Here is a 12,371-nt window from a genome sequence, read left to right as displayed (position 1 = left end):
TATACACATACCTTCATTTAACTATACAATTTTAGCTCGACTACCGTCTCTAGTAACAGTGCCACTTCGGCCAATTTTCTGTTCGTTTTAAATGTTCACCTCGGAATACTAATTCGTTCATTGTCGCTTCGGCTACTTTTCTCATTCGTTTTAAACCAGCGACTTATTTGATGTTCACCTCGGTATTCTAATTTATTCATTGTCACCTCGGACTTTTACTTGTCCTTGTATTCACGTCGGCAAACTAAGTCTCCAAACACCTCGCCTCGTTGCTGGCCACAGTGAGGCAACAGTCACAAAGTTCTCTAAATGGACTTTTAACCACCTTTTCTAGGACGAGGGTGCAACCTACATCCTCTATGGATTAAAATCAAGCGCACTATACAAATTTCAGACCAAAAACGTATCGGTCACCACGGTTCGTCATCGCACACGAGACTTAAGTCGAGACTACATCGCTTTCTCTAAAACCGAAACGAACTCCTAAAACCCGGTAAACACATTCACCCTCTCGGGAACGCCGGTCTACGATCAAACTTCGATATCGTCTCAGGACATGGACCTCTGCAACAAGAGTTCCAAACTTAGCGCCTCAAAACGGCCAAAACTAAATCCCCAACCTAAATTACCCTCGCATTATCTCCTTCTTAAGTCTGACGCCTCGGCACTTACGGTCGAAGGTACAAAAGAACGACAATCTCTTTAAAGAGACAACCCCCAGCTCGGGACCTTTCAACTTAACCAAAGCCTATTCAATATAAGATAGCCTGTCCCGACCAAACTATTCTAACGGCTCGGGGACAAAGACATTCTCCGTCCAACAGAGTTGGTCACGAAACGATAAACATAAAACCCCAATATCGCTAAGACAGAACAAAGAAGGTAGATATAACTATAGCAAAATCATGCCATCAGTCTGAAAATCAATTCAAGCGCCAAACAGCAAAAATACATACGAGTCTGTAAAACGGATAAAGCCATCCAGGCACTTAGCACAAAAAGGAGAACATAAAAGAAAAACAAGGGAAAAAACAGAGGAATAAAGCCGAAGATCGCGTCTCCCGCTCGGCAAGGAGGTTCGTAAGAGCCGGCGTGCCCGTGTTCGATCCGGTCGGATTCTCGACGCCCAGATTAGCCGCTGTTTCTTCGATCGGCTCGTTACCCAAGCAGGTGTCGACGATTCCGGCGATACAGGAGAAAAGACCAGCTCGCCTCGGATCTCGGATACGATGCGCTCGTACGCCTCGTCGTTGATGTACTCACTCTCCCAATCCCTTAACTTTGCCTCTTCGGCATCCAAAGTTGAGTCGTCGGGCTTCCGGAGCTGGTCAATCATAGCAAAGTTACTCTTGATTTGCCCCAACTCATTCTCGTCACTCCTGGCCTTCTCGAGCTTGGCGAGACCTTCCTCCACTTTGGTAAGGCGCTCTTGGAATTTGGCGGTCAATTCGCGCCTCGCCTCTTTCTTCGCGTGTTTGACCTTGGCGTCGAACAAGGCATCCTCGGCCTCGATACGCCTCTTCAGCAGCGCCACCTCGGCACTGTTGGCTCTCCTAGCCTCTTCGAGAAGAGTGACCACGGACGACACCTTGTCGACGTCAGCACGGAGGACTATCTTTTCCTCGTCCAGCCTCTTGATCCTGACTGTTGCCTCGTCCAGCTTCCCTTTTGCAGCCGCAGCTTCGCTTCGAGCCCCCTCCAGGCGACGCTCGACCTTGACCAAATCCGATTCGTACTCAGCCATTAGCTCGTTGATAGCCGCCACGAACTATAGAGGAAAGCGTGTATTACGTACTTAGTCAAAATCGTATACAAACAAGAAAAAGGTAAAAGAGCTTGGTGTCGCGCTGCGCCATTGCACCGTAGGACCTCGGCCTCCTAAGCTTCTCGGGAGGCGGAAGACGCGTGTTGGCATTATTAACACGCGCGAACATCACCGTGGAAGCGTCCGGATCGTCGACAACCAGTTTGCGCGATTTAGGTTCGCCGGTCGTCGGTTTGTTTTTCTTTTTCGGCCGCTCGGCCACTCCTTTTCCTTTGTCAGTAGCTGATCGTTTTCGACCAGCATCGTGCTTCAACAGGCTCGAAGCTGTGGGCCTCGACGATTGCAGCAGGGCCAAGATAGCCGAGTTAGACGGCGTTTTGCTTGGTGCTGCGGAGCCTTCTCTGGACGCCTCGGGGATAATTTCGCCCGGCTCCACCTCGGGCGCCACCCCTGTCACAGCCGCCTCGGCAACATTCGCATTCGCGGCTCGGTTCACGTCTACCTCCTCGCGGCTCGGCGGATCGTCTTGAGGGACAGCCTCGACCTCCGTTTGAGCCGCCTCAGCAGCTCGTCTTGTAGCTTCTTCTTCTTCACGTCTCTTTTTGTCTCTGAGAGTGATGATCACCATTTTCTCCCTTGTATCTCCTGAAGAATTTGAAGACGAGGAGCTAACAGGTACTCCGGCAAGGATGGCTCGCACTCTTTCCACTCTCTCAAATGTAAAATGCTTCCTCCAATTAACTCTCCGAGCCGCAAGAGAATCTCGTACAACAAAGAGGTCGTCGGGAATTGGGGGAAGAATGTTCCGAACTGCAAAAACAACACGAAAACAATCAGCTCGGTAAGGGAAGATTATACGATAACAGTTCTGAGCTGAGGCAAAGCTTCGGATCGGCTACCAAGTGGTCCCAAGCGGTCTTGGTTTTTTTAACGTAGTTCTCGCCGACTGATGCCTCGTTCACCAAGACATAAAAAAAGCGCTCGGTCCAAAACTGATTTGCTTGGAAAGCCGCCTATGATTCGACGATTAGACTTGTTGGAGATATAAAATCTGCCTCCCTTCGGAGCTTTTCTGATCTCCAACAAGTTTAGCAGGTGATTCAGTTCGATGTCGAGCCCGCATTCAAAGCTTCGAACCAGAATACCGATCATGTGCCGTAGACCCCTCGGCATGATCTGCCCGATTGAGATCCCATGTTTCCAGAGGTAATCAAGGATAACTCCGGGGATCGGGAACCAGAGAAAACAAAGCTCAAAGAACGCCTCTTACAGAGTAAAGTGATTCTCAATGGAATTGTCGGCTCGGTCATTCTTCTCTGGAAGGACAAATTCTATCGCCTCGGATATCCTGAAACGACATCTCAACGCCTCGAGTGAGTCGGGGGAGGAGAGCGTAGAGCCGGGCGGGTCAGGTTTTTGCCTTTTCACTCGTTTTTGCTTCCCTCACCCAGATGAAGAAGCGCCTCGGGATGCCATGAGACGTTCTAATTCACGCTTGGCCTCGAACATATCAAAGGGAAACGCTTTCTCCTCGGCTTTCACTGTGGCATGATCAACATCTTCGTCGACGGCGGGAACCTGAGGGCGGCTCGTCGAAACCGACGGCTCGTTATCTGGAGAACGAGCGCCTGACAGACTTGAGCGATTCGACGCCTTGCCACTTTCGGAGGATCATGTTACACCTCTCACCTCGGCGTCTACACGGCTCGGCTCGTAGTTGAAGAGTGAATCTAATGAATCGTTGGAATGGTTCGACATGATTTACAGCTGGTACGGAAAAAACAATGCTACGCGGCCAACTTTCGTCGGGAAAAGATCTGAGGCGGCGGAGACCTCGGAACCCTAGCCGGAAAATAAATAAACTAGAGAGAGAAAGAAAAGAGAAGGGAGAGCTACCTTTTAGTGAAAACGAGTGGATCTGAAGATTATGAGAAGGAACAAAGGGGCTCACCTATTTATAGAACAACCGAAGCGCGTGAAGTCTGCGTGGACCTCGGGATGGCGCAAAGGTATTCAATGAAGGCGCGTGAAATCCGCAGCGAATGCATAACTTCCTGGCGCGTCTGTCATACACACCAACGCTCAAAATGTCTTGGAAAGAACTAACAGCTGCTAAACGCTTCCCGTATGGAGTTGTCCAGGTAAACCGAACCCACAACACAGCTACGGTTATTTGAGAATATCTCATCAAGCTGCGCGAACCGAACCATGCTTTGTCGATACGGTTCGGCACTTTTAACATAAACGCCTCGTCATTATCGTTAACACGAAACGGCTCGGCAACTTTCTCGGAAAAACGCCTTGTCGTTACCTTGAAACACGACTCGGCAACTTTCTGAGAAAAAAGACGCCTCGTCCTTAGCAAAACGCCTCGTCGTTATCGTCAACACGAAACGGCTCGGCTTTCTTGAAAAACGCCTCGTCGTTACCTTGAAACACGGTCGGCAACTTTCTGAGAAAAAAGACGCCTCGTCCTTAGCGAAACGCCTCGTCATTATCGTCAACACGAAACGGCTCGGCAACTTTCTTGAAAAATTCCTCGTCGTTACCTTGAAACACGGTCGGCAATTTTCTGAGAAAAAGACGCCTCGTCCTTAGCGAAACGCCTCGTCGTTATCGTCAACACGAAACGGCTCGGCAACTTTCTCGAAAAAACGTCTCGTAGTTACCTTGAAACACGACTCAGCAACTTTCTGAGAAAAAAACGCCTCGTCCTTAGCGAAACGCCTCGTCGTTATCGTCAACACGAAACGGGTCGGCAACTTTCTCGAAAAACGCCTCGTCGTTTTTGAAGCCCACATTTAGAGAAACCTCATTTGGAGAAACCCTAAGTGAAGCCCACATTTGGAGAAACCCTAAGTGACGTCCAGAGAGGTCTTGATCACTATAAATACATGTCTTAGGAGCCCTAGAAATCGGGTGTAACCTTAGAGAACCAAATTATTTACTTCATACTTTCATTGTTTTTGCTTTAGCTTTTAGGGAGAGAGAGATTTGTTCTCTTGAACCCTTGTTCTTTCTTTTTCAATTTCGGTTTCTATTCTACTTCTTAATACTATGTCTTTGATTTCGTTCATTATGTCTGAGTAGTTTTATTGTTGGGATTAAGGGATTTTCGATGGGGATTTATATGTTCGATGAGGATTCCATTGGCTATTGAGCTGAATCTTAGAACTTTTTCTTCTGAATTCGTTTTTACTGCATGAGAGTAGCGTCATGAACTACAATCTGATCCAGATGCTTGGTGACACGAAAGTGTTCATCAGGTATCAGATCTAGTTTGGGAGAGCAAAACAAACATAGGAGTGGAAACCTACCTATGGGCGATTTGTGAATTAGGACGAGTCTTAAACATAATGCATCTCTTCTCTTCCAGGGCCAGAGTGGAAACCTACTGGTCAGGGTTGAGAGAGATAGTTGTCTATGATCACGACAGTGGCGTATTCATACGTCCGTGACTCCAGTTCGAAAAATTTAAGCTAAGATCTTACAAAATTTCCTCTCTAGCAATGTTTTGAATCGTTCGTACCCATGAGAAAACTTCCCTGAAGCCCAACGCCTTTTCTCCATTGATTTACACCGATTTTTCTTTAAGCTTTAGTTCAATATTGTCTTTCCTTTTTAGTTCATTTTCATTTAAGCATTAGAATATCCGTTTTTATCATTTTTAGTTATTTTCGTTAAGTTTAGTTATTACGCCATTTAATTTTCGTACTCTCTTTTAATATTTCGTTTTTACATTTTAAAGACACCACCAAACCCCCACTAAACCGTTTTTGTTCTAGACTTCCTTAATTTAACTTATTTCAAAGGCTTTTTGCAGCAAAAGATCCTCTTTCCCTGTGGATTCGATCCCTAAGTATTACAATTGATCAGCTGTGCACTTGCGGCTATTGATTTCAATTAGGGTAAAACTTGACACACCCTCAGCACACCACCCACACATCAAGTTTTTGGCGCCGTTGCCGGAGAAGGCACACGTTTTCTTTTCTGCAAAACCCCGAGAAAGGTTAGTAAATCGACTCTAGAACCCCTTTTTCTGCAACAATCCATTTTTCGGTTATTTTGTTTCCATTTCAGAAGATATGGATCCTATAAATCGAAATATATACTATGAGGAAGGTTTCTATAACACTCCTCAAGCCACAAGACGCAGAGAAGAATACCAAGGCCGAAATCTTAGCTACATGGATCGATACAGCCAGCCGAACCACCCTTACCACCGGCGCAGAGAGACTGTTCGACGCCGGGAAGATCCTTATGGTCCTCCTCCGACCTACTTTGAGCCACACGCCTACAATCCTCCACTTCAGAACCCTAGTCAGCAAGAGGACAACTTGAGGATCAGCAGACGTTTGGGACGCCTCGAAGGGATGATAAACCAGTTCCTTGATCAGCAGATTCTCACAGAAAACACCCTGCTCAAGAAAATTGATTCAATCTCTGAAGAGTTCAACAAAAAATTCGATGAGATGGCCAATCATGTTCGAGTTTTGGAAGAGCAAACCCACAAGGACTCACAAACACTAGCTGGGATGATCCACCAAGTCGCAACAGAGCAGACAAGACAAGGGTATGACATCATACAAAACTCAAGTGATATTGCTGAATCAAAACAAGAGATTAAAGAAGTCAGAGAGTCCACCTCCTGGTATAGAGAGAAGACAGACGAAGAGTTGCAAGAGATCGAGCATAGGCTGAACAAACTCGAGCTCAAAGCACGGAAGATTGATGCAAGAATGGAGCAGATGCCCAACATTGAGCAATTTGAGAGGTTTTCTAAGAAATCTCCCAAAGATCCTGATGAAGATGCACATCAACGCCCTGGTATGAGTTCATATGATGCTAGTCTACCCAATAAAGAAGCTGGAGAGGTTCGTATCAAGTACAAGAAGGAAGAGACGGACTACGAGCAGTTTACATCCGGGGCCGCGGGTCCAAGCGTCCTGACCGCGGCCAAGAGCACTTTTCCCGCGGTCGCGACTCCTCTGACCGCGGGAGTTGGTCGTTCAGATGTTCCTCCGGGTTTTGAGAAGAAAATAATACATCTCCTGTCCCAACTTCAGCCTCCAGCACCTAAAAAGCAACTCAGGAAGAAGAAAACCAAGTTTCAGATGAAGAACCAGATTGGCAGGAATCATTGCCTTGTATGATGGCAAAGGAATGTGTTGAAGATTCAGCCGACTCTTCAATCCAAGAAGACCAGACGTGCAGCGAGATAAAGATGCCATACATCGATTCAATCATTGAATATGACGCTGCAGGTTTCTTTTGTGAATCCTATTCTGCGTTTGAGACACCAGCCAACACCTACAGAGAAAGGCAAGTTCGAATTCTCCATAAGGTCAAGACTACAGGTCAATTTCTTATCTCTTGTTCTATTAGAGGAGAAACGTTTAAAAACGTGCTATGTGATTCTGGAGCTTGTCTTAACATGATGTCCAAGGCAATTGCTTTGAGACTTGGTATTAGACACCTGCGCAGGACTAGAGCAAAGATTAGCCTAGCTGATGATTCAAATGCAACACCTCAAGGAATAGCTCATGAAATTCCTTTGAGAATAGGAGATTGCATAGTGCATGTCGACTTCTACATTGTCGAAACGAGAGATGCAACATATCCAGTGATTCTGGGATGGTCTTTTCTAGCAACTTCCGGAGCTATAATGGACTGGCCAAACCGGAGGATTTCATTTTTGGAAAGCAATAACTAGAGTGTTGAACTATTTTTGATACACTAAGAGTTATGGGCTGCACTTCGGAAAAGAACCAGCAGTGTTAGAAGGGTACAGTGATGCCAATTGGATTTCAGATTCTAGAAATTCCAAATCTACAAGTGGATATGTCTTTACACTCGCTGGAGCAGCAGTATCCTGGAAATCTTCCAAACAGACACTCCTGGCCTGATCAACCATGGAGTCAGAGTTCATAGCTTTAGATAAAGCAGCAGAAGAAGTAGAGTGGCTTCAGAACTTCTTGGAAGATATCCCAATGTGGGAAAAACCAGTGCCAGCATTACGTGTACACTGTGATAGTCAGTCGGCTATTTCTAGGGCACTAAATAATCTGTATAATGGCAAGTCTCGTCACATACGAAGACGACATAAGACCATTAGGCATCTGATCTCAAGTGGTGTACTCACGGTTGATTACATCAAGTCAGCGGAAAATTTAGTGGATCCGTTCACCAAAAGCTTGCCGCGAGATCAAATCATTAAATCATCTAAGGGAATGGGCTTATTGCCTATCACGAAAGAGGATGTTTGATGGCAACCCCACCTACGCGATTGGAGATCCCAAGAGATTGGTTCAAAGGGACAACTAAATCAAGCAGAATCTAAGAAAAGCACTGTAAAAATGCTCAATTTCCATGATGATAAACAATGCTTCCTGTAATTATGTAAGGTTAAGCTTTATGGCTTTTAATGAAATAAGACCATAGCCTTCATATACATGTATATAGAGTATAACAGGATACTTTCTGTGTATATGACAGGTACTTGGCAATCACCTAGTGAGTGTGAAATGAGGCCGTTTCTAGGAGAACAAAGACAAGACTATACTCTCCAAGTTCACTCATGATAAACCAGGCACGTTCAATGCCACAATGAACACAATAGAGAACTGAATGCTACGAGAAGACGAAGCTGGGTTGTATCTGTTGATTTGGTTTACACCAAAATCCGGGTGGTTCAAGACATCATGTTCACTTCCTGAAGAGGAAATCCGACAGATATTAACAATGAGTGGTTCAAGGCTGAAAAATGCTACTTCCTCAGACACAGTTAGTTTTCGCTTATACTCTCGAAAAATCCGTTTGTCGAGTCAGTAGTCTAGTTTGAGTCTAGTCTGCATAATCTTTCGAGTCTGCATATGTATAGAGTCATTCATGTGGGGGATTGTTGGAACCCAATATTAATAAGCATTTGGACTTGTAATATTGAGTTTTTGTGTGAATAAGAAATGAAGTTTAATAAGCAAATGGACATTATAAATTCATTTGAGATTTGAGTTTGAGCCTATGGAAATGAAATGTTCCTATTGGCTATAACTAAAAGTGGAAGTTTAGTGGAAGTGTATTTGTCCCACATTGCTCACCAAGGAGAAAAATCTATTGTATATATATGACCTTCTCACAATAAGGGTCAACAGCATTGTGGAAGTAAAAGGGCATTATGCAAAAACACCTACGAGCGCCATCGCCGTCGCCGGTGCCGGGCTCGAGCTCGGGCTCGTTGCTCGTAGCTTATTGTTCGTTGCTCATTGCTTGTTGCTCGTTGCTCGTTGCATTTTTTAGTTGACTCTTGGGCTCTTAGGCTCTTGGACTCTTGGGCTCGTTGCATATTTAAAACTTATTCATTAGTAAAACTTGTATACATGATGATAGAACCCAACCCTTGCATATATATGTGAACTAGAACCTAACCCTTTAAAATGTGAAACTAGTAAACAAAAAAAAAAATTGCACTTTCAACAAAAATGGAAAAAGGGTGTAAAAAGTCGGATTGAGTAAAAAAAAATTGCACGTTAAAAGTAAGTAAGCTCTGAAGAGCGATTAGGCAGCCACTTAATCGTCTAGGTGTTCACGTTATTGAACTCCCAAACTCCAACCTGTTTGAAAATATATAAATCGATCTTGAAAACACTGTATTTAATTCGAACCTGACCTACTGAGGGGACCTAATAAGTTTATTCGTTTGCGAAATACAAAAATAATTAATAGGTAACACTGCAGGAGAACAAGAAGAAGAAAACAGGCAGCCACTTAACCTGTACATGTGGACAACGGGTCAATGATACCGTTTAAGACACCATGCCTTTTGCTTTTCTTGTTTCAACGAAAGTTTTTTTTTTTGTTTTTTTTTTTTAACTGCTATTCGACAAACAATTATATTTTTTTTGTTTTCTGTTTCGACAGGATTTGGTAAGTTGTTTTAATATTATGAAAAACATACTTATTGATTGTTTGAATGTCTTAAAAATCAGACTTGGGTGTTTAGAGTTGTAATAACAAATGCCAATTCGATGAACTTTCTTAAAAATTTCGTTAGTTTTTAACGTACACAATGTGATTACTCTTTGGACCTTTTCTTTTGTTTTGGGATGTAATTTTCAAGAAATATAATTTATAAATGCTTAAAATCTACTCCACTACAGCCAGACCTAATGTACCTTGTTACTTAATTAGAGTTTCAATATCAAACGTCAAAATCCATCAGCATTCTTCAAAATTCATTAATTATATTTGACTTAGAAAATAAATCTCTCGTACCACACACATTTTATTGCTCTATTGAACCTTTTTCCTTTGCCTTGATCTGTCATTTTCAAGAATCTAAATTACAAATGGTTAAACTCTACTCCAGCCAGACCAAATATACCTTGTTACTTAATTAGAGTTTCAATATCAAATGTCAAAATCCATCAACATTATTCAAAATTCGTTAATTTGACTTAAACAATAAATCTCTCGTACAGCATACATGTTATTGCTCTATTGAACTTTTTTCCTTTGTCTTGATCTGTCATTTTCAAGAATCTAAATTACAAATGCTTAAACTCTACTCCACCACAACCAAACGAGTCTTGTCTTTGTGACCTAATTTGCTTAACAACCTTATCGTCTCTTAACAACTCCATCACCCAAAACTTAAATACCTTTATCTATGACTATAAAATCTTGTTAATTCTCTATCACCTAAGCAACCCAAAATTTTCGATCTAACATTTATTTTCGTTACAAAGATTTTAGAAATTTTTGTAAGTAATTACGACTCCGAAGTTTACCAAAATGAATGCACATTTTCCCTATCTCCTTCTCACGGTCATCTTATCAGTTTCATTCAACGTTGAAGCACTCAGTCCTCACTACTACGACCAGTCATGTCCACAAGCCGACCACATTGTAACCAATGCAGTCAAGAAAGCAATGTCGAACGACAAAACTGTCCCTGCTGCACTCTTGAGGATGCATTTTCACGACTGCTTTGTTAGGGTATCTACTATTTACACACCACTTCCTTGTCATCATTCAATCTTATGTCTGCATATACTAATTAAAGAAATAATGTCGGTGAATATTTATGATGATTAAAGGGATGTGATGCGTCGGTGCTTTTAGACTCGAAGGGAAAGAACAAAGCCGAGAAAGATGGACCTCCTAACATCTCACTCCATGCGTTTTATGTGATTGACAATGCAAAGAAGGCATTAGAAGAGCAATGTCCCGGTGTTGTCTCTTGTGCAGATATCCTTTCACTCGCTGCAAGAGATGCAGTCGCTCTCGTTAGTCCCGCACCATTTTATATATTCCAAATACTAATTTTATTTGATATGATTAAAATGAATGATTCTTCTACATACTATCTGTGAATATTATAATAGTCAGGAGGGCCAACGTGGGAAGTTCCAAAAGGGAGAAAAGATGGAAGAATATCAAAGGCAATAGAAACAAGACAACTACCAGCTCCTACGTTCAACATATCTCAATTGCAACAAAGCTTTGGCCAAAGAGGCCTCTCTATGCACGATCTTGTTGTTCTCTCGGGTATTCTACATTCTCTTGTTTACTTAAGATATACCAAAATTCAAAAAATAAGTGTAATGTTCGCTTAGTATATTGAAAAATTAAGATTTCCTAAAAAAAATTATTGAGCAATGCTAAAAGATAAGTTTAGACACAGCATGTTTAGACACAGTTTAGACACAGGGTGGTATACAGCATGTCTAACAGTTTTTTGAACATTGTAATTAACAAATACAAGATCTTAGTTATTAATTTTGGAATGTTTCGTTGAATTGACAGGAGGACACACACTAGGATTTGCCCACTGCTCATCGTTCCAGAATAGGATCCACAACTTCAACTTACAAAAACAGGTCGACCCAACACTAAACCCATCATTCGCGGCCAGCTTGAACGTAATTTGCCCTGCCCATAACAAGGTGAAAAACGCTGGTGCGACCATGGATGCAACCACAACGTACTTCGACAATGTTTACTACAAGATGCTTATGCAAGGCCAGTCACTCTTCTCATCTGACCAAGCGCTTCTCACTACTCCATCAAGTAAAAAACTCGTGGCCAAGTACGCGAGTTCCATGGAAGAATACGAGAGGGCTTTTGTGAAGTCCATAATCAAGATGAGTAGTATCAGTGGGAATGGTAAAGAGGTCAGGCATAACTGCAGGAGGGTTCGTTAGACTCTCAATCTCAGCTTCCAACAGAAAATTGCTACATTTTATGTCTTCATTCCTTGTGAATAGGCCGTTAATGATTAAGGCTGAACTTCTTGTATCAGAACCACCATTCTATCGTGTGTGCTTGTGTCAGCAGTAATTTTCATTAAATGCCCTTACGAACAACTGTTCTATTCTTTTTTTTTTCACTACAATCAACCACCACCATCAAAAACATTAGGTAGTATGATCTCTAGATAAATAATGATTTTAAACAATTATAAAATTGTGCAAAACAGTTCTTATAATTGATGTCAAATACGCATAATCATCAACAAACATCAGTATTAAGAACAAAAATGACCAAAAGACTATTTATATGGAAAGACGATGTTGGGGTCGGTTTTCACCCTCACGAGCTTAACTGC

The 12,371-nt window shown here is 42.7% G+C and overlaps 2 protein-coding genes across 2 annotated transcripts; one reads left to right on the top strand and one right to left on the bottom strand.

The window, feature by feature from the left end:
* Positions 1-786: 786 nt before the first annotated feature.
* On the bottom strand, positions 787-4,260 carry LOC112088556 (uncharacterized protein At3g60930, chloroplastic-like). Its single transcript, XM_024158951.1, has 5 exons — positions 4,077-4,260; positions 1,818-2,575; positions 1,163-1,768; positions 957-960; positions 787-863 (listed from the first exon to the last, which is right to left on the bottom strand). Exons 1-5 carry the CDS (start codon positions 4,258-4,260, stop codon positions 787-789), a joined length of 1,629 nt encoding a protein of 542 aa, XP_024014719.1.
* A 6,226-nt stretch (positions 4,261-10,486) lies between these two features.
* Positions 10,487-12,147, top strand: LOC18022494 (peroxidase 64). The gene is made up of 4 exons (XM_006405207.2): positions 10,487-10,759; positions 10,861-11,049; positions 11,149-11,311; positions 11,570-12,147. Exons 1-4 carry the CDS (start codon positions 10,556-10,558, stop codon positions 11,965-11,967), a joined length of 954 nt encoding a protein of 317 aa, XP_006405270.1. The 5' UTR covers positions 10,487-10,555; the 3' UTR covers positions 11,968-12,147.
* Positions 12,148-12,371: the final 224 nt, after the last annotated feature.

This window comes from Eutrema salsugineum, unplaced genomic scaffold, assembly GCF_000478725.1.
Source record: "Eutrema salsugineum unplaced genomic scaffold, Eutsalg1_0 scaffold_14, whole genome shotgun sequence".
In the NCBI taxonomy this organism is placed as follows: domain Eukaryota; kingdom Viridiplantae; phylum Streptophyta; class Magnoliopsida; order Brassicales; family Brassicaceae; genus Eutrema; species Eutrema salsugineum.
This window is presented reverse-complemented; position numbering and strand designations above follow the sequence as displayed.